At 49.5% G+C, this 22217-nt stretch overlaps 5 protein-coding genes across 5 annotated transcripts; 2 read left to right on the top strand and 3 right to left on the bottom strand.

The window, feature by feature from the left end:
• Positions 1 to 1260: 1260 nt before the first annotated feature.
• On the bottom strand, positions 1261 to 2322 carry BKA67DRAFT_530315 (uncharacterized protein; the record flags this gene model as incomplete). Its single annotated transcript, XM_046099224.1, has 5 exons — positions 1261 to 1380; positions 1419 to 1449; positions 1554 to 1736; positions 1794 to 1974; positions 2145 to 2322. The coding sequence occupies 5 exons, from the start codon at positions 2320 to 2322 to the stop codon at positions 1261 to 1263; spliced, it is 693 nt and encodes a 230-aa protein (XP_045964331.1).
• A 2285-nt stretch (positions 2323 to 4607) lies between these two features.
• BKA67DRAFT_653399 (uncharacterized protein) lies at positions 4608 to 5585 on the bottom strand (the record flags this gene model as incomplete). The annotated part of the gene is made up of 3 exons (XM_046106360.1): positions 4608 to 4992; positions 5045 to 5530; positions 5581 to 5585. 3 exons carry the CDS (start codon positions 5583 to 5585, stop codon positions 4608 to 4610), a joined length of 876 nt encoding a protein of 291 aa, XP_045964330.1.
• A 3758-nt stretch (positions 5586 to 9343) lies between these two features.
• BKA67DRAFT_43472 (uncharacterized protein) lies at positions 9344 to 10587 on the top strand. The gene is made up of 2 exons (XM_046096878.1): positions 9344 to 9833; positions 9904 to 10587. Exons 1-2 carry the CDS (start codon positions 9722 to 9724, stop codon positions 10395 to 10397), a joined length of 606 nt encoding a protein of 201 aa, XP_045964329.1. The 5' UTR covers positions 9344 to 9721; the 3' UTR covers positions 10398 to 10587.
• Positions 10588 to 16385: 5798 nt separating this feature from the next.
• BKA67DRAFT_653397 (uncharacterized protein) lies at positions 16386 to 19139 on the bottom strand (the record flags this gene model as incomplete). Its single annotated transcript, XM_046106359.1, has 3 exons — positions 16386 to 16931; positions 17011 to 18819; positions 18888 to 19139. 3 exons carry the CDS (start codon positions 19137 to 19139, stop codon positions 16386 to 16388), a joined length of 2607 nt encoding a protein of 868 aa, XP_045964328.1.
• A 2138-nt stretch (positions 19140 to 21277) lies between these two features.
• On the top strand, positions 21278 to 21760 carry BKA67DRAFT_653396 (ER protein Pkr1-domain-containing protein; the record flags this gene model as incomplete). Its single annotated transcript, XM_046106358.1, has 1 exon — positions 21278 to 21760. The coding sequence occupies one exon, from the start codon at positions 21278 to 21280 to the stop codon at positions 21758 to 21760; it is 483 nt and encodes a 160-aa protein (XP_045964327.1).
• Positions 21761 to 22217: the final 457 nt, after the last annotated feature.

The following is a 22217-nucleotide window of genomic DNA, read 5'->3' as shown; positions in this document are numbered from 1 at the left end:
CACCAAAGCCTGGTCCTCGCTTTCCGGCCAGTGAGCGGTCAGGACCAATTGCATCCTAAAATTATCAGGTGGACTTCTTAATGTTTTTGGTATCACGATTTCAAGGGGAAATAATGCATAGTTAGCGAGCGTTCAGAACCAATCGTAAACCGTTGCTCCGTTCAAGTTCTAGGGCGACCGACTAATCTCATACCGAATCGACTGCATATCATGCACTGAGCCGTCTTTCCATCCCCAATCGACAACATGGGCACAATTTTCGGATACCATCCGGTGAGATTTTGGGGTGATAGCATGTCCCTATTATGTGTTTATACAAAGCCCTTTTCTGCACATATGTTGACCCGTACTATGGATCAGCCCTAAATCATTTCTTGCAACTCCTTGCAGCTGTGAAGGGGGTACAGAGGTCATTGAAGTTCCGACGTTGTTGGTCCATGCGCCGTTGGAGAATTGGGGGCGTAAGATTTCTGTCCTTCGAGAACTGTTCGCATTACATGGCAGAAAAGCCGTGTAACCAACACATGCATTCCAACCTCGTGGCACCCAGGCATTGGGAATCTGTTCGACATGCTATGTTGAGCCACGAACACAGGCTTATCATGAAAGAAGGTTGTTACTAGTACTGTATGATGCAGGGTCGTATGCCAAGGTTCGCATTTCCATCCTAGTGGCACCTCCAGATTCGGATCTTTGACTGCCCGTCAATAGTGGCCACGCTAAATTGCTTCAGTCAGTGGTGTTGGGTAAGCAAAGGCGTCATTTGCTCAAACAGACCTGCAATTCCTGGAGACGTTTCAGGGACTTTTAGCTATGCGGCAAGCCTTTGAAAATTGTCCAGTTCAAGCCATTCATCAAGACTTGGCGCGGCGCGCACGTGAAGACTTCCCTGCCCCTCTGTCGTGAAATCCCAAAATAGCGGGCTTATGGTATGCACCTCTGCTGTAAAGGAATACAACAAACTGTTCATCACGCGATTTGGCCTAGTTAAACAATTGGGCAAGTGTTTGTCGCTATGGTACCTATAGTTTCAGGCCGGACTGTTGCAAGATGCCTGTCTAAGCATGGGCGGCTGGATATCATCCCAGAGGACCGGCCAAGAAACACCACAAAGCAATGTCACATAACAAGACTACGGACAAAGTTCGAAGAAGTAGTCGTCAGCCTTGCTACACCATAATTTATTTCCAGTCAGGACACAACGCTGCACATGCGACGGTGGCGCTTTGGGGGCCGCAAGATTCATAGGTGTCTAAATGATCACATCATCATTATTTTACCAGGTGGTGTGGCACATTGCGGCAACACAAGACATCGAAAAGTGCCTTGGACCTGTGCCGCCGACGCAGCATACATAGCAATAAGCGTCAAAGCAAAGCGCTGCGACGACCAATACAGGCGGCACAGCATAATCTTACCCAAGCTATCTTTACCGCCTCAATCTGCATACTATAACAGGTTTTTCAGTGGTAGTAGGGCGCCAAAAAGGCGGAGCTGGAGGAACCTCGAGGTTTGTTGTAAAGCATTTCTAAAAGCACCCAACTGTCACACACGTGGCGGAGATTTTAATCATTCCGCCCTTCCATACTGTAGTGCTGATGGGATGCTCAGGGATAAGTGTCGGCGCGGCTTGTGTATGAGCTGATTCATACCCCCAAGATGACTGCGTACTGGCTAATTGTGCCGGTTTTCCTTGGGAGCGTGCTAGAATGACATAAGCTTGGGATTCTTCTGATCTCTTAATATCTCTCAGCCATCGATGCACGAGTCATGGCAGTGACCTAGCAACATACGTTTTGTCTCCTAATCGATTTCGACGTAGTGACGCTGGTGACACTATGTTTATACTACGCCCGTGGTGATGGTCTCTAGGATGCCCCCGAACGAGTGCGACTATCGGCCCAGGTTGGCAGATAGCTCTAACTGCCCGAGCTGTATGTAGATATGTTTGCGCGGGACGACGCCAGGCAACAACTGCTGGTCTATTTAGTCATCGGAATTGTGTTGCGTGAAGTGGCCCATCAATCAAGATCCACTCACCGAGAGCACAAGCCATGCAGTACCTTGGACAGTCGTTTCAGGCGTTGAAGAATCAATAGTTTGCCTTTGCCTCAGATGCAGTCAAGATCAACTGTTCATCCCACCGAGTAGGGCAAGCTTGAAAGAGAAGACGTGCGTTCTGCGGATTCTCAATGGACTTGCGGGTGCCACCCGAGCAGTCTTCATCGCACGAGGCTCGTTATTGACTTCGGTGCCGAATTGACACCGGTGAATGCACCCGAACAGTCGGCGGCCGGCTATGTGCCGCGACAGCCGTGACATCTTCGTGCTTGACAGCGTAAAGCTGTAACTTCAGCACTATGGAGTCCCTCGACCGGAATACATGATATCTTAGTGGGTTGCGGTCATGCTGTGCTGCTGCCTTGAGTCCCAGTGTAATCATAAGATAGAGCTGAAAGCAGTTACATAATTGCTTGGAGTAAGTTCGGGTCTGGACAGCGCGTCAATGATGAGTTATTCCTGCACGAGGAAAGCACTTCGCAAGCGAAGCGGAGACATCTTTTTCTTTTTCTTTTCTTTTTTTAACATCATGGGACGATTCGTCTCCGCATGTGTCTTTAGATTGGGAAACGTTTTGCCGTCAGGGTGTCCAGCCGAACCAGAACAAGTGACTCCATCATGCTATTCCCATGTCGGTATTCCCTGGCGCGGGGGGCCGGCTGCTTCATCGCTGACTGGGTGGTTCGCTACAGAAAACAATAACTCCATAGACAGGGTCCAGGATTGGGATTAATCGATTTGGGTGCCATCGCGTCCTCCCGCAATATTCCCTGTAGAGAAATAGCGCAGTGCTAGTCCCTCTGCTTGTCAGGAAGTTCCAATTTAGTACGGTAGCTAACAAGCGTTCGGGCCCGTGGTCCCGCATTTAAAGCTTTGGGCGGCCGTGCCCACTGGAGATCTACGCTGCCCTACCATTCTTCTGGGACTCTGGGGCAGATGGCTATTTTTGGGGCATTTGGGCTGTGCAAATTTTGTTGATGGGAGGTATACGTCTATGATGCATCGGTTGGAAACGTTCAATTTCGCACCGGCAGCGAAAGATCAGCCTCGCGGCTGCATTCGAAAATCCCTATTGCGACGGGGTGGAACAACGAGGCTCAAGATGGTATTTCGAGGTAGACAGGTCAGCGATCATCATCTGTTGGTGTGCTTCAACGTGGTACAAACCTGGACTTGCCATGTTTCGAGATATGCACTTCGTGCCCATGAATACTACATAGTGTGCATTCCAAAATTAATGCCATCAGTCCTCGGCTCACACCCCGAACACCGAAACTTGTAGTCGGTGCATGGTACAATTTGATCCCTTGTGTATATCACTCCCGTTCAGGATTTGCTGTACTTGCAAGTATGGATGAGCAGAACTCATTTGTTTAGTAATGCTTCGTTGGCCCGGATCAATGGGCGCATATTGAGTACTACAATGTATATACAGTTCAGTTTCTCTGGTTACTGTGAATCTATGCGAGAAAGTTGAGATGAGATCAGCCATGACAGACTTATTGAGAGCGATAGCAACAGGGCTACCACTCGCATGCAAACCGCATGCAAACCGCAGCGAGAGCCGAATGCGGGTGCAGTTTACCAGCAATGTGTTGCTCAAGGAGGGAGCTAGCTGGTGTGCCCTTTCGAGGATGCTACCATCTACAGTCCTGCGGAGCCTTGAACCTGTGGCCCTAGTTCGCCGAGCTATCCAATGTTGTTTCTGATTAGACCTGGGCTGGCGTTGGGGTGACATAATGCGTAATTACTGGAGTTCCTGATTCGTTCAAGTGTCAGAGTCCGCATATGCAGACCTGCAGGTTACTGGAGATGCGGCCCTACCCTTTCGCATTCCCTGGAAACCACGATGCACAGGAACCGCAAAGGTTGTGGACGACGTCAGACTTCAGGTTTGTAATGTGCTGCTGACTGTAGAAAGTCCTACGACCTGGGTGCTGAGTTTCTGGCCATGATCAAGTGTAGGTTAATGCGAGTCCGACCGTCGTTTTTTTTTTTTTGGCAGCCCAAGCTACTACTGGTAGCGGGTCGCAAGCATGATAGTGCTTGCAGATCACCCGCTTAGGGTTCCAAAGTTCCGGACAGAGCTCATACGAATGCTTATTTCCCGAGGAGTTGGGTAAGCCAAGAATTTGTAGCAAAGAACGCGAGACAACGAGTATAATCCACAGCTGTAGGGTCAAGATGCTGTTCTAAACGTTTGAAATGGAGCGAATGTGTATTGTATATAAAACAAGTCAATGTCCAAGTGAAGAGGAGCGACTCGAAAAGGGGTATATGCTCTCTCCGCCCCGGAATCACAAAACCCATGCTTTTCCCGCCTTCGAAATGAAAGGGGGGTTTTAGAGCAGGCCCATATATACCAGAAAAGAATCCCATGTCCGTAGAGTCCTGAAAATCATCCATGCCCAAGATATGGACCAAAACATTCCTTGGTCGCTATATTTTCCAATCCAGCCCTGCTCCCAGTGTAATGTACACGCTTAATCGTAACGAATCGTGAGGTTTTCAAGTCATTGGTGTTCTGTCGAATGATTGGGCAGCGTCTAAGAGTTGCGTCGCGACTTGCATTTATCGTGTAAAAGATGACCATTCCTTGCGGTTGTCCTAGTGAACTCTGCACCACAATTAGGACACGATGCCTTCGCCGCCTGGCCCGACTTCTCACGTTGATGTCTCAGAAGGTTGCTGAATGTCGAGAACTGGCGCCCGTTACATCCGTGCTCCCAGCACTGTGGCTTGGGTCGGCTTTGGACAACTCTGACGTGGCCGTTCTCCTGACTCGAACCACTGCCTGATGGTAAAACAGGTGGCATGGGATACAACATGCCAGGTTCTGATAACGATGATGGACGGCCGCTACCCATCAGCGTCGGCGGATGTTGGGAGTAGCTTGAGGTGTAATCCAATCCCATGTACCCGCTCGATGGCCTATTTCTATGATCAGCAGAGAGCTCAAATCTCGATAGTAGAAGCAACTTACAGTGTCGGAAAGGGAGACGAAAACATGGTCGATGGTTCCGGAAGAGGTGAGGTGGAGTACGATGGAATATACGACGAGCCGGGTAAGGTAGTCACAGGCTCTGTCAATAGGGAAATATGGGAAGGCGAGGTTGTGTAGATCGGTACAGGTGAGGCTGTCGAGAACTCTGCCATTGTCATGGGAGGAGATGCCGAAGAGTATGATGCGGTGCTAAGGGCGCGGCGGGCACGGACTGACGTTTTCGAGTCTCTGCGAGCTTGGTCTCGTTGTCTCTTCAACTCGCGCTGCTCCGGTGTCAGGATTCCGCGAGGTGGGCTCGAAGTCGCCGACCTTGATGTGCTAGGTGGTGTCATGCTCGCATCCGATCCTGCATGGCTCATCAAGTCATGGCCGAGTAGATCAACGTTTGGGTCAAGCCCGGGCCATGTAAGTGATGAGCGAGGATAACCCATATCGTATCTCGAGTCGAAATGCACAGCAGTAGCACTAGATGATATTTAGCTAAGGGGGTTGCGATGATATATGAGTAGATATACCTCATGGTTGTGGTTGTCGGCGGCAAGCTTGTTGAAATATGTGATGGGTCGTCTTGAGCTGGATGAACACGTAGTAAAGGTGTATGATGAAGTGTGTATTGCTCAGTCCTGTGTTGATCTGGATGGTCTCGAGGTAGGTTGGTTGAAGTTGAATAATACTGGGTCGGAGGAGTTGATAGATAGGTCGCGGGGCATGGGGAGGCCCGACTTATAAGAGACGGTGAGTGGGTCTTTTGCGAGGAGACCGGTCGATCTATGCCAAACTGCACACTCCGGGGAGATTCAACCAAGTACAGATTGTGGTGTTGATCGGTTACGGAAGAAAGATTGCCGTATTGTGATCTAGAAGTTTGTGAATAATTATCCTCGAAATTCGGATTCGCTCTTGCGTTGCTCATTTTAAACAATGACAACCGCAATAAATCTGATGAAATAAATCAGGGACACATACAGTGCTTTCTGTGTCTCTCCTCGCTAGTTGATATAGTGGGATGACAATGCTTTAAAAGTCTCAAGTAAGACGTCAGACGTGAGCTCGATCCACAAGATGGGGAAATAAAAGAAGCTGTATCCTAATTCTGGAACTGCTAAGGCATATGAGTTTCTCAGCCTCAACAGTGGACTGACAGGAACATCGACGCTTATAAATGAGAGGCAGTACTCATGGGTCCGACGGGCTTCGACCTTAGACACATGGTCGAGTGTGAGGAAAGGTAGGCAACTGATCTGATCCATGCCAATTACTTAGCGGTCCCTGGGACATGACCAGGGGCCGACCACAACGGCCGGAGACCCTTGATAGAAGAGAAGATGGTACAGGGTACAAGGGACAAGTTTCTCTAGTGGTGTGGGAACTGTCATCCCATGCGAGGTGTGACCACTAGCGGAGGGGGGGGGGTGTGTGCAAGCTCGCTCTGCCTTGTTCGGTGGAGTCGAGTATCTTAGCTTAGTCTAGTCTTAGAGTGAGACTAGTAAAGAACCCAGCACAGGACAATACAAACGAACAGGTACCGAGTGACAGACGAGCGGAGATTTGGGAGATTGATCAATAGGCTCCAACATTCTTTGTTTGACTGCGTCCTATGTGGTTGCACTGGCAAAGAACCCCCAGTTACTATGGTGTTGTAATGGGTGTTTATCAACTCATGGCCCTGAATTTGATTGGGCTAGACTTGGCGGATAACGAGGAGGCGCGCTGGCGATTATTGCTATAGGCTCCCATACTGTGAGGCAGGAAAAGTGAACCCATGAATGAAAGAATTTGTCAAAGTATGCAAAGCTGAACTTGAGTTAGAAAAGTCCACTATGGGGTGTTACGTCGCTGCAATGCATACCAAATATCTGTATCGCACGCACCATCAACGATCGAACTGCCTTTTTATAGGTGACACTTGCAACAGATCAGTCACAATGCGCCAGTAAATCAGCATGTAAAATTAAGATACATATTAAGTGAAGAGCATGTCCGTAACTTCGGGCAGCGTACGCCAGCGTATCTGTTACTATGAGCATGTAATTCGTTTGCTTGATTTGATTTGCTTCGCGATGCACATGGTTCGCAGAACCACTGCGCATGGATCCATAATGCTCACCTGGTTCGTTCCAAGCAACTCATGCAGACTGTATCTATCTCGACAGTGAAAGGGTAGACACACGGAGGAGAAACGCAATTGAGATTCTGAAAAACGAGTGGACTCTCGAAGACAAGTGGCGGGCTTTGTCGGCGATTGTTCTCTGAAGGATCTGAATCCCTGGCAGTAGTGTCCAGCCGAACCCATGCGTAATCCGAGCAAGAATCGGCGGTAAATTCAGGCGAGCTTTTGCTGCTCGACGAGATGAAGCAGTTTAGACGACTTCAAACGCTGTAGCCAACTATAGACTTTCCTTGGGGTGGAACCGGAACAGGTGTGGTTGGCCATACTTGGTACACGAGAAGTGCAGTCGTTCTTGAGCGCCTCTCACGTCGTCTATTGATCTTCGATAGGCGCAGTCGAGTTTTGCAAGGTCGCGTGAATGCGGCTAAGTTCAAACGCACCCTTGCAAATGAGCGCTTGTGAAGACCAGGGGGTGGTCGAAAGCGTTGATCAGAGGGAAATGGTAACCCCCTCCCCTCCAAAGGACACTGCAGACTGCTACTACATATGTACTACCATACGGACCCGTAGTATGTAGACAGAGGGCCGGCCTGAATGACGACCAGCTTCCCCCCTTGAGCCATGCGACACCCCGGTCGACCTATTCTGGCAGGCAGGGCTTTGAACCCCATAACATGGGACAGGGACAGCTTCAACCTCGAATCTCATTCGTCGAGACAACCGAGTGAGGAGCCCGTGGGTGCCTGCCCCAAGGCTTTCTGGGTCTACAATTGGGCGTTTTCGCCTTTTGATTTTGTTTCTTGGAAGCTGATGGGCTCCCATGATTTTGACTGCTTTTTCACCGGCTCCGAAACCCCCTCCCCTCCGCTACGCAAGTGATGGCGCAACTACGGATTTTGCAGTTGTCTTGAAGGTGCTTCTAATCCATACAGATTTTTCTGAAAGTCATTAAAACTTTTGATATTCCTATCTCGAACATAAGAATACTGCTGTGATTCAGATCAATTAAGAAGCCGCAACCACTGGGGTATGTAAGTTGGGTGATCTCAACGACGGTTGGCGCTAAGGCTGTGCTGCCGTCAGCCACTACATAGCAGTCGCAATTGACCACTGAATTGAGACTGCCATTGTACCCATGTTTCTTGATCATTTATCGAGATGAAGAAAATAGCCCCCCTGCTCTCATCGATCATACCGGATAACGAAGACCTTTTGAGACGCGCTTCCAGGCACAACGTCTTCAGTGATGAGCCCCTAAGGATGCGATTTAAGGTCGGAAATGGGTCGACGGAAATAGATTCATTACATCATGGATTTAGAAATGGCCTTTGGATTGTGAACCACCGTCGGACATTCACGTTTTGTTGCCTTGATTGAGGCAGTACAGCTCGTTCTCTGCCACCTTAATTCAGGAGGCGTGAAATCTAGAATCTAAGTTATGATACCAGGGTTGCGTTCATAACTTGTCAAGTGTTGTTGGCTCAAGTTTTTTGGTCCCCTGCATCACATCGATTGCACAGCTATGGCAGGTGCACCAACGAATCTGCAATATCAGCCTACCACAACGAAACAACTTGTAGTTGTTATGGTCAAGAACGTTCTAATAGGATTCAGAGCTTGCTGTCAACACCATGTGCTTTCCACGATTCGGCGTCTACTACACCAACCAGGCCACAATGGCATTTGGGTCCCCGGTGCTGTCGATTGGTGCAACCTGCATGGCTGCTCTTGGTGAATTGGCCTGGGCTTAAATGGCCAACAGCTTCTCCTTCCAGATGCATTCAAGTATTTCAGATTAGTTAAATACATGTCTAATTGTCGGAACACAATCCGTGCCCAGGGATCATTCACCAAGCGCCGAAGCGCACAATTGATAAACCCATACTTTTCCAGATTCGAATCAAGCCTAATGCCATATCTCAACTGCACCGTCCGGCTGGTACAGCCAAACGATTGGGAACTTCGCTATGAAAGAATATCTCCGATTCGTTACCAACATGGCCGGATAGCGTGGTCCGATGCTCTGGATAGCCCCTTACCTTGCACGGCAGCAACGTCGGTCCAGTGATATGTATATGCCTCTCTTCGTGTTTAGCACGTCCAAAAGATACATGTGAACATATGAAATTCTAAATATCTATCAAATTGTGTAATTAGTATGCAGCAGTCAACCTTCGGCTTGTACGGACTGTCCGACATGCTTGACTGTACGATTCCCAACCCCACAATGCGAGCCTTGTAAGGCTGGGAACTTTTCACAATTAGTGACCACTGTCGAATGTTTCTAACCTTACGAAATTGCAGCTACCACAATGCGCCACGGTAATGAACGCTGAAAGGGTGGGGGGAAATATTGTTGTCACCACAAAAACGTACATCATACTATCCACTGTCCTCCCAGCACGAACAAATGAGGGTCGAGTTGGCATCAATAGATGCGGTGACTATACCACAGTACCTCCCGTCCGTGAAACATTAGTCGAATCAAGTTCGTGTGATGGTTGTCTGAAAGTACCACGCATGGGTTGCGAAAGCTTAAATGAGAAATGGTTGAACAAACGCCGGTAGCACTTTCTACTACAGTCAGGGGCCCACTGTTCGCTTCACCGATGCCACTGCACCTTGGTCTCTTTTACAACCCAGACAAAAGCGCAAAGTGTAAGCTTTTAGCATGAGAACTCCATTCTTGGACGATGATGCGTATGGTAACTCATGTTCAACTACATAGGTGGAGAGTCAAAACTCAAGTGCGTGCGGTTAAGTGCGATTGATAGCGTAGATGTCAGCAAAGAATTCGTGGTGTGTAACCATCCAATCTACGGAGTATCAAGCAAGCTAGTGACACTGTCTAGATATTTGACCATCTGCTGGAGAGTCGGATTGAGCAGGTGGGTTGTCCCCAAAGCGACATTGCCCATCACCCATCACCAGAGCAGGTGTGCCTCCAGAATATTCCGAGTACGTACGGAGTTCCAACGGTACCAAGCTCATATTATTCTTAAGCCCTTGCTTTCTGCAAAAATGGCGCAGGGTTCGCATAACCTAGTCAGGGCCCAGTTCAAGGATACTTGCGGGAAAGATTGTTCCAGATCTGTGCTGGCCAAGACGCCGAAATCAATGGCAACGTATCTGCCTGCTAGTCATGCTAATCTCGGAATTTCTTGGAAACATTTTCTTCCAAATATGCCGATTCGGCCGCATGTTCTGACAATAGCGTCATAGAATGAGCACCAGTGTGTCTTGTCCCGTCAGCCCTGCCACTGCAATCAACGGCCTGGCTGGGCAGTAAGGCTGTTGTGCTAAAGATAGTTCAAGGTCTCCAGTTTTCGCTGTTGAACTTTCTGCTAGCCTGGCGATCGACCTGGTCATTATCCAGAACATCGAAATCAAGCACAGTAGGTCCACGCCAGGGGCCATCATTACCGAAAGACATCATATCCACAGAGAGAAAGAAAGAAAGAAAGAAATCACTCCAGCCTGCGACCCTGGCAAGTCTCCCATTTTCAATCGCCCCGGTTGTTGTACTTCACTCTTGCGTTTCACACCTCTCAAAAGAAGCCACATGATTGGCTAAAGCATGGTTCGTCAGAACAGAATCAGCCCCAGCCGGCTCTGGAACAACCATTCACAGGTCAGAGAGCTCAGGGCCTTTTTTTTTTTTTTTTTTTTTTTTTTTTTTTTTTTTTGGGTGGCGCATAGTAACATTGACAGCTTATCATTTCCAGGCTATTTGCCTCAAGTGAAGGTCAACTGACTGGCCTGGGCTAAGACTTTGCTCAAGAAGTTAGCCCATCTTTAGGCCAGAATTTGCAGCGAATTCTGGATTGCTGAACTGCAGTTCAGCGATACTGTACGATACTGTAGAGGCAGACCACAACTGATGACTGGCGGGGGATCTGAACAACATATCCCCTGGACAGCGGGTGCTCAAGCATTTGGCATCGAAGTGGAGAGTTCGCTAGTGTGCTATGGGGCCGGTTCCATGGTGCAGACTCGAGTGAATTTTTTTTATATATACTAACATAGACACTAGTATATATACTAATATAGACACTAGTATATCCACAAACGGTACCAATTACTACAATGAAACGGCGGCTTTCGCGAACCGAACAGTTGATCAGGTGATTTTCTGCCTTTGAAATATATGAAATCCATTTTTGGAGGGGGGAAATTTCGCCTGTCTGTACACTAATCCTGAAGAGACTAGACCGGCGTACTCGGGTGCAGGGTTTCCAAAGCCATGGGACAGCGACCATGTATCCGCGAACAAGGTTCTTAGCAACAGTCGGGATACTTGGATAGACTAGGCCTGCTGGTCTGGGGGTTCGATCTGCAACAGTTCTAGGTGTGGGCGGGCCGCATCCCCCTCCTTAGCAACTTCCGGAAGTGTTGAAGCTTAGAAGGAGGGTTGTCAGCAAGATCCCCGTGCCCTGTCGATATTCAAATTAGCATTGACGAAATTCCCAAAAGGAAGACGAGAGATAGACGTTCTTCACTTCAAGGCTAGACCAATGTACTTTCATCTGGTGGACCCTCTGACCTAGACTTTCGAGTTAGGTATTCGCCCCGAGTTAGTTATACCTGGGCATTATTGTTGCCGATCAACGTTGCGCCAAAGAACAATGCATGATCTGTATCCATCGCATAACACTCAAGGCAGATAGCAGAACAAGTAAGCCCCCTTGTGCAAAGTACTGTTCGCGGGTGTGGCTTTGGACCGCTGTGCCGCTCGCATATGGCGACGGGAGGAATCGATTCCTTCACGGCACAAGGGCGCCATCAAGCCTTTCCATTTCTTGCATGATCCTCACTTTCCCGGAGACTAGCCTCATCGGCACTTGAGACAATTCACTGTCTCTGCGTTAGGATAGCGTCCTGTATACGGGGGTAAGAACCCTGACATCGACTTCTATCATCTTTCGGTTCCGAGGGCCCCCCCAGGGTCCCCTTCGCACATGATTGCGCAGCGGATATGTCTGACAAAATGCCGTTGGACTTTCTGATGAGAGGCGAGCCACGTAATTGGACTTCCTGGACGCTATCTGCATTTTAGCGGCGCAGGTAACGCGGCGGCAAATTGACGGCGCAGAGTGGTGCTTCTGTCAAGCCATAGTACTACTCAACCATGCCAAACCCGGCTGCTGGTCCAATAGAAAGCGATTTACTTAAAAATGACTTCAGTATGTCTGCATTCATATATGCAAAGGTTACATCTGAGCCAATCCCTCCAGAGTACCCGTACCTTGTTTGCGACAACCCTCTCAGTTGAGAAAGAGACCGAGTTGTTCTCCGCGTGACGGGCGCACCCCCCTCATGAACCCTGTTGCCACGAGAGCGTACTACTGTTGAGTCGACCTCACACATTCTCAAACATATCTGCATGCCCTGGCAGGGAGCTATGGCGAGGAAACATGTACTGAGGATCGTTTCTCATACGCCTACCCCACCAACACATATTCTCCGTATTATTTTCATTTCTCACCTGCACTACTATGGTACCCCCATGGGACCCCTAATATTGATGAACGCGGGATGTGTCACAGACCAGTGGTGCACAAATGTTACAGCGAATCAGAAGGTCCTGCTTAACAGATAGACATCATCTAATGATAACCTTATCACCACTTTTGTCACTCGTAGCTCTTCCCCAGCTGTCCCCATCATCAGCACTATGCTAAAAGATCCTCCAATAGGCGGAGACGACAGGCAGATGCATCTTGCACAGCATATTTCTGATTGTGCACTTGAGTAGTCAGCCCACGTGTTCTTTCATTGTGACCTTAAAATATGCAGTTAATTTTCACGTTGAAGGAGTTGAGCATCGGTGCATCTACCACCTTGCTGCAACGTTCTATCATGCCGCTGAGTATCGAGCTCCCTCTGTCATCGTTGGCCATTGGAGGAACCTGAAACGTTGAACATCTCAGCTGCAATTTATCCTATGACACTGAACTCCTCCTGTCTATCTACCGTGATGAGCAGTCGCTGCGGCCGACTAGTTTGGCCAAAGAGGCAGCTATTTGATGGCCTCGCCGAAGATCCAAGCTCCCGCTTGGAAAATCTACTTATTTCTGAACATGGGCAAGGACTGCTGATTGATTTGGGACCGGAAGGGACCGAGCAAATTGACAGTGTTTAGCCATGACACCCGTCTCCCACGTGGTCCGACGTCATGCCTGTGAACTCGGTCAAGACGACATAGAATGCTCCAAACCGCTTAGGATATTAGTACGTGGTGATATTTGAGCACGATCCTATCGTTTCCCCTGTTCCTGTCATTGAAATAGACGCACGACGCTTCACCAGAAGAAGCTATGATTGTCCGGTCGATCACCCGCCCCCAAGTTCCTCTCCAAGTTCTCCAAGTTCTCCACGGGCAGATGCTGTACTCAGCAATACAGCCCGCCAATGACATAGTGGCGGGATCGACCGTTCGGCGTCCGTGCGGGGTATACGACGCAAGAGATACCTACAGGAGCTCTTCAACTTGATCGCATTGGTTCTTTGCATGCTACTAAACAAGCTCGTACACTTTCACACTTTGGGCACAGCCACCTTCGTCGAACACCAGAGAAATCAGGGCGAAGGATCATCCCGCCTATCTACCGCGCATCGAGCCCTCGCCGTTGACGCAGGAAAGCTCCACAGAAGGATCAGTAGACTAAGCTTGAATCTCTGTGACCTGATTGTCATTGACTTTGTTCCTGCAATTATCGTACAACGTGGACTTAAAAATAGCTTTTGCGAAGAACCCAGATTCTGCAAGGGAAGAAAAACGGGTAGGAGATCGCCGACCTATTTCCCACGTGTTTTGCGAAATTAGAATCTGCTGCGCGGAGCTCGCCTTACCCATGTTCTTTCTTATACGCTGCTCATGAGGCAAAGCTTCATTGTGTCACAGAGTTGTGAAAGTCGCGCAGCGTCGACAAGAACGTCGGAAGAGAGCTGCACCGACAAGGATCACGCGTCATTGGTAGGGACCGAAAGTGGCTGGCTGCATCGCATCACCGTCGTCAACACTGACTGTTCGTTCATCTTGGTGTGGCTGCACCCTGATGACTCGTGCAGAAGAACCCCCTCCCTCAATAGCAGCTATCGCTGGCAAGCACTGGAACCTCAGCGTTGCAATGTTCACACGTGGTGCAGACAAGAAGGCCACAGATTAGTGTCACATCGGTGCTGTCCTCAACCATATTCTTGCATGCAGTTCCACGACCGAGAGCATCGATGATCCTTACCACCACGGCTTCATCTACATAGAAAACGCAAAGAACCCTGTCCTTAGAAGCTGAGAACGCTGCAGAAAACCTTTGAAACACAGACCGCCCACCCAATCAGAACTCTCGGGCGCATCTCACACAGTGCTTGATTTCGGAGAGGGCGTCACATCTTGTAATTTGGCAAGAAGATTTTCCCAGAACAGTAACTAAAGAACCCCCAAAGACCCCTCTGTAGAAAGTGCGCCACGTTATCTCCCACCCTCTCCACCCCCCTCCAAGGCTGCAGCAAGTCTGAGTAACGGAGCCGAGCTCCCCAACAGCGTAGCATTCTGTAATATGCCTAGAATATATACCACGGATCCCAGTAAGCCATGTGCGTGCCGTAAAAATACATCTGGCAGAATGCGGACCTCTTGGCGAATCAGCTAGCAACATGCAGCGTCCTACAGTGCGTTATCACAACACCTATTACAGCATTGCATATTGATCATCGTTGTACAATATAATAAATCATGTTATGTGCATATTAAGCACACTGCAGAGTTGGCGCTAGGACTGAGATCGAAACCACTCTCTTTCCGGAAGAGTACGCTTGCGAGCTACTGTAGGCCGCCCTTTGATTAGGTTGCAGCTCGTGGGATTGGACCTTGCTTGCAGTTGGGCCCATTTTGTCTTCGCTTCTTCTGCCCTACTTGGGAGATGATATGATACTGAAATGGAGGCACACCTTGCTATTTCGGACGGCCGTGAGAACGATTTTACTTGAACGGTTTGGACGAGTCGTGAAGACGTCAGACACATGGCCAGGAACGGCACAGCAGCATAAGCACAGCACAGCACAGACTGGGGCGAAAACAGGAACGAAGGAGAGAGCACGGGGGAGAGCGAGGCTGGATTTGGGGTTGGAGACCGTCAGCTCGCTCAGCTCGTACTTGTTACCTACCATAACTTCCACTGCGCCGCCGTGCGCAAGTAAGCAGTGTGAGTGGATAAATTAGTTGGTGGTAAGATTCGGGACCGGATGTTGCAGCTCATTACCCCATGATGAAATCATCTCTGCATATTGGCACACAGTCGCACCGCATGGCGACAAGGGCTACAAGGGGAGGGCGGAAAACGTGAGCAAGTACCATGAACATCCAGACGAAAGTATCTTGAGAAGGATTCTAACGAGCCGCAGTTCACGTTTCTATGCATACACCTTTGCCACTATACGATGGTAGTGGTGGTGGCAACCAGGCGAAATCAGTATGGTAGGGTGATATTGCAGTTTGCGAAACATGCAGGATTCCTAGAGATAAACAATGCTCTCTCGAGCTCCAAGTTGAAATCGCGAGGCGCGATGCAGTAATGTAAGGTACCGTGGAAGAGTAAGCAAAACTTTCCAATTTGCCTTCTATGCATATTCGGTAGGACAAGATGCAGTGTGTAACGCTTTTAGCTAACTTCCAAGTTTGCTGCTTGTCTGATAGTCTCCAAGGCTCGAGCAAGAGAATACTCTCAGCATGACAACCTTCAGAGCCAGTTTCTAATCTGACGATTTTTCAGAGTCAAAGTCGCTCTCTACGAAGTGTATCTTCCGGGTGTAGCAACCCAGTACACATGATCGCTTCTCGTGCCCCCTTTCGTCGAACACCAAAATACACTTGTACGCGCTCCCCCTAATTACTATCCGCCTTGCCTACTTGAACCTGGAAGGTGCATTTTGATCCACCGGTGATACGCCTTGGGCCCGAATAATGATGCTCAACATGTTACAATTCACACCCTCCCAAATTCGTCGCTGGACTGTATCTGTGGCGATGACAGAGGATTTGCATAATGACCAAATCCGAAACAGAACTGGCATACTGGGGAAGCACAGAGACATCAAGACATCTCCCAGGAGGATTCCTCTTACATTACGCCGCATGGACAATGCTGGCTTAGCTGCTATCGCCCCCAACGGCACATGTGCCCCATCTGGGATTCCTGCTAGGCACGCCATTTAGATTCGACCGTGCCTGGCCTTGAACACGGCGACCTTGTCATCGCAAAACAGTATCTTTTTTAGACGCAGCCGGGGCTCTGATTGGCTGTCATCCGGTTCATCGAAATTGTCGGCTCCTGACTCCACGTCGGACACCTCGGTAAAGTCATCCTCAATTTCGGTGGGATGACTGACATTGGTATCGTCATCATCATCATCCTCGTCCTCGGTTTCGTCTGTATCGCTATCATTGTTAGAACCGTCCCCGTTGTCCTCGTCGTCTAGATCGATGACCGAGATAGCACCCCCTGTTTGATGGAACACTGAGCCGTTAGATCCGAACCGGTCCGCTCCTCCCCGAGTAGGGGAACACTCCAGAATTTCGAAACACCTATCTCTGATGCCTACGTAGCAGAGCTGTACCTCAGGTCGCAACGTGACGATGTCGACAAGTTGTAACGCTAGCTCTTTGGGTTCAAACGCGCCACCTATGTGATCCTGAATTTGCAGAACGTGAACTGATCGGAGCTGCAGGACGTTGGGCAGCCTCTGCAGGAAAAGATGCTGAAGAGTAATGCTAGTGAGTCCATGTACTCTCGGGGGGGGGGGGGCTATTTGTCAGAAGTTGGGCGTTGAAGCTTACCCAGTCTCGATAATGGAGCGCCACTGCGAGCTCCCTCAAGTTGTTCATTCGGCCACTAGTGAGGTATGAAACCATGTCACTATTGAGGACCCATCTCCGCCAGTGATTGCCAGGTGAATACGGCTCTCGCCCTATTTTCTCGTTGCTGTCAAGCAATAGTTTCTTCAAACTCAAGTGGTGCCGTTTAACTACCTTGAATACGACATCGATACCTACCACGGCCGGTACGGATCGCCGACGATCTTGAAGGAAGAGCACCTCAAGCGTATTGGGCTCCAGAGTTTCTCTGATAAAATTCAAAAGAGCAGGTGTCGTGGCATCACAGTGGAGTTCCTTCACCGTGAGGTGGTACTTGACCAACAACGGCGCAGGAGAACCATGAGGTGGAGGGGTTGGCTCAAAGCGCTTCCTTAATGCTTTCCAAAGTGCGTCGGATCGGTTGCAGCTGAGGATCGTCAAGCTTGTTAAATAGGACCAGTCGAATACCTTGCAACAGACATTGATGGAAAGGGTTATCCGCTCCAGTTCTAATGACTGCAATCTCAATTTTCCGTCAAGACGCTTTCTTCTTGACCGGTCGTCTTTACCAGACTTTTTCACTTTTGAGCCGAACTCTGGATTTGTGTATCCCGCGGGTCCGTCTTGCGCAAGTAAGTGTGGTACTGCACCCAGCGCGGTGCTGTCTTGGGGGGACAGACCGTGGTGTCCAGTTCCATCTCCACTTGCCCAGGCTTGCGAAGACTGACTGATTCCACTTGTAATGCCGTCATCTGTGATTGGCGTTATAGATCCTGAATTATACTGTTTCGACCTGGAGTGCCGTTTCTGCCGGATCTCAAAAATTCTGCCTACCACCACGCCAAGAACACCACCAAGACGCTTGTCACCAATAGCACTCTCGCCGGGCCATCGAGCATTCAGGTCCACTTGTTGCAAACCGTCCCCTTCCCAAGCACTCGCAAAATCTTGCCCAATTGCCTTATGGTGGATGCCAAGTCGAAGTTCCTGGAGTGTGTCTTTAGATCTTTCGATCAAGACGGATATCTCATCCAGATAAGCCAGCTCATTAATGTCGAGAACAGTCAGACTCTTCAGCGGTGGTAACACGCTAAATGTTGGATACTCGACATGGCTTTCTGCGTATTTTGGAGGTGATAGTCTGGTCAACATGTGTGAGGCTGGAGAGGTAGGCTGAATGGTGTATACTTGTGGAGCAGAAACTGGGTTTGCCGGTTGTATGACCGGGCTCGATTCTGATGACGCCGTCCCGTGCGGCCCTTGCCAACTCTCATGCCAGCGTATGTGAACCTTTTCCAATTTACAGTGACCACCCGGAGGGTCGTCCTGCAGAGATGCCAGAGCCATGAAAACGTCCGACAGGACGCCAGTGGGCATGTCCCAAACGAAGGTTTCCAAATTGACCATCTTGGCGACAGCTAATGAAACCAGAGTTCCCAGCATCTTCCCACTCTCTTTCGTGACGTTATAATCCGATACCCAGATATGCGGCCCATTTCCCAAACCGAATTTCCGTGTAAACTTTGCGTACTGATTATCGACGAGTCGCCCTGGTGTGCCCACTCCTGCCATGGCACCACCGCATAGCCAGCGCGCACGCTGTCCAAACTTACTTCCCAGGCACAGCGTGGATAAACCATAAGTAAGAGCATCGACATTCTTGGAACTCGAAGGCGTGCTCGCACTCTCGGGCCAGACAATATCGAATCGAGCATATATATGAGGAATGGCAAGGCTATGGAGAGTCGAGCATGTCAGTGCGAGTGTGATTAGATCATTCGCCTGCTTGACCTGGAGGTTGAGCACGAGTGTCAGTCTGCCTATATCATGGAAGCTCGAGGGTCATGCGGAAGCCTCACCTCCTTGACGATCAATCGTAGAACGTCAACTGGGAGGTCTAGAAGAGCGCAAGCTCGAATATCAGTCTGTGCGCACTTCTCCGCCTCCGCTATAGTCGACACGGCGAACATAGTTGATGCCTGTAGTGTCGCCTCCGGCTCGGATACTGGCGGAGGGAGAGGTGGTACGGCTCCTATATTAGAGCCCGACTCTGTGTGCGCCAGCGGAACAACTGGGCTCTTGGGCAAGTCTGGATTCGTGCTATTTGCCATTGCGCTTGAGCTTGCACTTGCGCTTATGCTTGCCTATATCCTCATGACGAGTTGGACCAGGCGCTGGCAATCATGTTGTGTTCTACGCCGGTGTTTCGAGAAAGTCGGTCTGATTACATGCACACAATATAGCTGAGGTAAGGTAAGGTAAGATAAGGCAAGGTAAATTGTCGGGAGTTCCAGCTTCGGCTGTCATTCGCAAGAAAATGCAACGCGCCGAACTAAGAATGTGTCAAACCATGAAGCAGAGGAAGACCATTGCTCGGGGCAGTGCGCCAAAAGTCGCAAATCTACCTAGCCTCCAGTGGTTGGTGGTTCTGTGATGTTGGCTGTTGCAGCTGCAATGTTCGCAGAAGTGAGGGTCGTGTGCCAGGTAACTTAGTCGCAACGGAACATCTCACCTAAATTATTTGGACGGCGTACTAAGTCAAGTACTGTCCGACTAGACTAACCTAGGTTAACGTTAAAGTCACAGCCCAACCTTCCCGAATGTTAAGTGAAGCTCCCTTCCGCTTTTACTGCTGCTCTGCTAGGAAGACGTTTCGAGTATGGATACCATTGTAAAGGGAGAGTATGGAGGAGAGCCATATGTAAAGGTACGCCCAATGCCAGATATACCAATCCCAAGCCTACTTGTGGTAAGTTCATTATTCTTTGAGGCTCAACCCAGTTTCGATGATTCTCCAGGGTCCTCGAGGTGTGGTGAGGCGGTCTACGTTGCGTTACCTTACCTTACCTTACCTTAGCGGAGCACCTGCAAGCATTGCCGGGCAAGTGACCCGCGGGGCCATATACTTAGTCTAACAAGCATACAGTATGTAGCTTTCTCCGCAAACTCCCACACCAACTAGTCTAACCTAGAGGTGGTTGTTACAAGCTCCCACTGCTATTCAATAACAATGCTCCATCATGTGTCTTCTATGCTGCCGCTACCGTGACATATACTCGTAATGGGTTTCGAAAGCAAGTCTGACACAAATGTCGTGATGTGCCTCTGTCAGCAGCTAAGCTACACGGCTGACAAAGAGCACTTTTTTTTTTTTCAAATTTTTTCCAAATTTTTTTTTTCAATTTTTTTCATATCAAGACTCGCTGTGGAGTAGAGTACCATTGCAACACGACCTACAACTTCTAGTCTGCTGGTAGAAATCGACTACCCCTACATGAAGGTAAATAAATAAAAATAAAACTATCCAAGTATAGACCATGATTTTATATAGACTACATACGTAAAGAGTTCTGCATGATTAATGGATGACTTCGGATTCCGGCAGGGCGGGGGCCTCGCATTGCTTGAGCTTATCACAGGTCCCAAGTTCTGGGTCACCTGCGAGTCGTAGCATTAAAATTGTGGTGCTTGCTCACGTCGATAAGACGCGCGGCGGAGCACCTGCCGCTGCCCCTCCTTCCAAAGCCGGCCAGCAGAGTCGCAACTGAGGGACGGGACGGGACCATTGTTTAATCGTATCATAACTTAGTTTGTTGATTGAGACTCGTTGAGAGGTTTTGTACAGCTCTTCTACATCATCTTCCAGGACCACGAAACTGCGACGTTGGACTTGTGCGCGTTGTTAGGAAAGCACCCTGAACCCACCAGAGCTGCATATCCCACTCTAGGTATCATCACTTTTGTTACTATTGCTTTGTACTGTAGGTACCCGACACTACTACTCTAAAGCATCCCCCCCACTATCCGCCCGAGTTCTGCGAACTTTTGTACTGCATGGACGGATCCGTGCTGTAGGTCGCGTTCAGGTTCAGGTTCAGTCCTGGCTAAATTGGTTGCATCATTTTCAGGTCCTCGACTCCAAACTCCTGGGACGACTCCAGAATTACTGCCTAACACCACCTGGCCTCAAGTCAAGTAGACTCTGTTGTCTTTACCGTCAGGCGAGCTGTCTTTTATCGCGACACCTCCAAGTCTTGCAACACATTCGTCGGGGCTATAAAACCCGATTCCTTTCTCTCTCTATCTCTCCCCCGTGGATACGTCATCCCTAGAGCTTGCACGCCAGTCACCCCTCAGCTCACGTACCAGAGGCTGCCAGCGTGTCGCATTCCTGCCTGGGCTATTGATTCTGTTTCTACCTGTTATCGCACAAACACCTCAAACCCGGAACCCAAGAAACCGACACAAGATGGCAAACTTCCTCGAGGAGATATGGAACTCCATCTTCATTCCGGGCACCACGCCGACGTTGCTCATTGCGACCAACGTTAGCTTCGCTGCCTTGCAGCTGGTGTTGTTCGCGCTGTTGCTCGCGACATACAGCATCCACTTCTTGATCCTGTCATTCATATCAGGGGGGCTCTGGATCTCGATCAACTGGTTTGCCACGGAGCTCAAGAAGGAACAAGCGAAAGAGGCCGAAAAGAAGGCGCAGGATGAGGCGAAAGCAAGGCAAAACGCCGACGATAGCGACGACACGGAGGTGGAACCGGTGGACTCCAAGGCAAGATCCCCGATCCAAGAGGTGTCTGCGAGCAAGGAGGTGGAAGTTGTAGAGCCGCAGGGTGAACTGAAACAGAGGTTGGACACATTGCCAGAGAACAAGTCTGGAGTCAGCACAGAGGATGAGTGGGAGAAGGTCTCGGAAAACGAGACTGAGAAGGACAAATGAGACGGCAGGACAAGGGACAAGGCAGGGCAGGGCAGGACAGGACAGGCCAGAGGACAAAGGACAGAGGGCATATTAGGCTACATCATATTGTTTGGCGCCCGAGCATATTTCCTCGACACCGATTATGATTATTTTGATACCACCACAGCATGTTTGTTTATTTAGTTTAGTCTAGAGCGAATCGGCCCGCATTTGTCTAGTTGAAGTTTTGGCGAAGACGTCATACAAGACGGACTACACACTTGAAGGAAGTCAATGACAAGATAACCTGGATCATCCCGTTGTTCGTACCTTGCACAGCGGACCTGTCATGCTGTGCTGTTGTGGCGCTGACGGCCGGCGCTGCTCCCTTCTCCACGGAAGATGTTTGACTTGGGGGGAAATCGGGCGGGGTCACGTGATTGCGTGCTTGGAGAGCTCTTCTTTCTCTTTGGCGTGGGCGCTGGGACTCGAACTG

Source organism: Truncatella angustata (genome assembly GCF_020726525.1).
Source record: "Truncatella angustata strain MPI-SDFR-AT-0073 chromosome Unknown BKA67scaffold_1, whole genome shotgun sequence".
NCBI classification, from domain to species: domain Eukaryota; kingdom Fungi; phylum Ascomycota; class Sordariomycetes; order Amphisphaeriales; family Sporocadaceae; genus Truncatella; species Truncatella angustata.
Note: the sequence above shows the minus strand (reverse complement) of the source record. Positions and strands in the feature narration are given on the sequence as shown.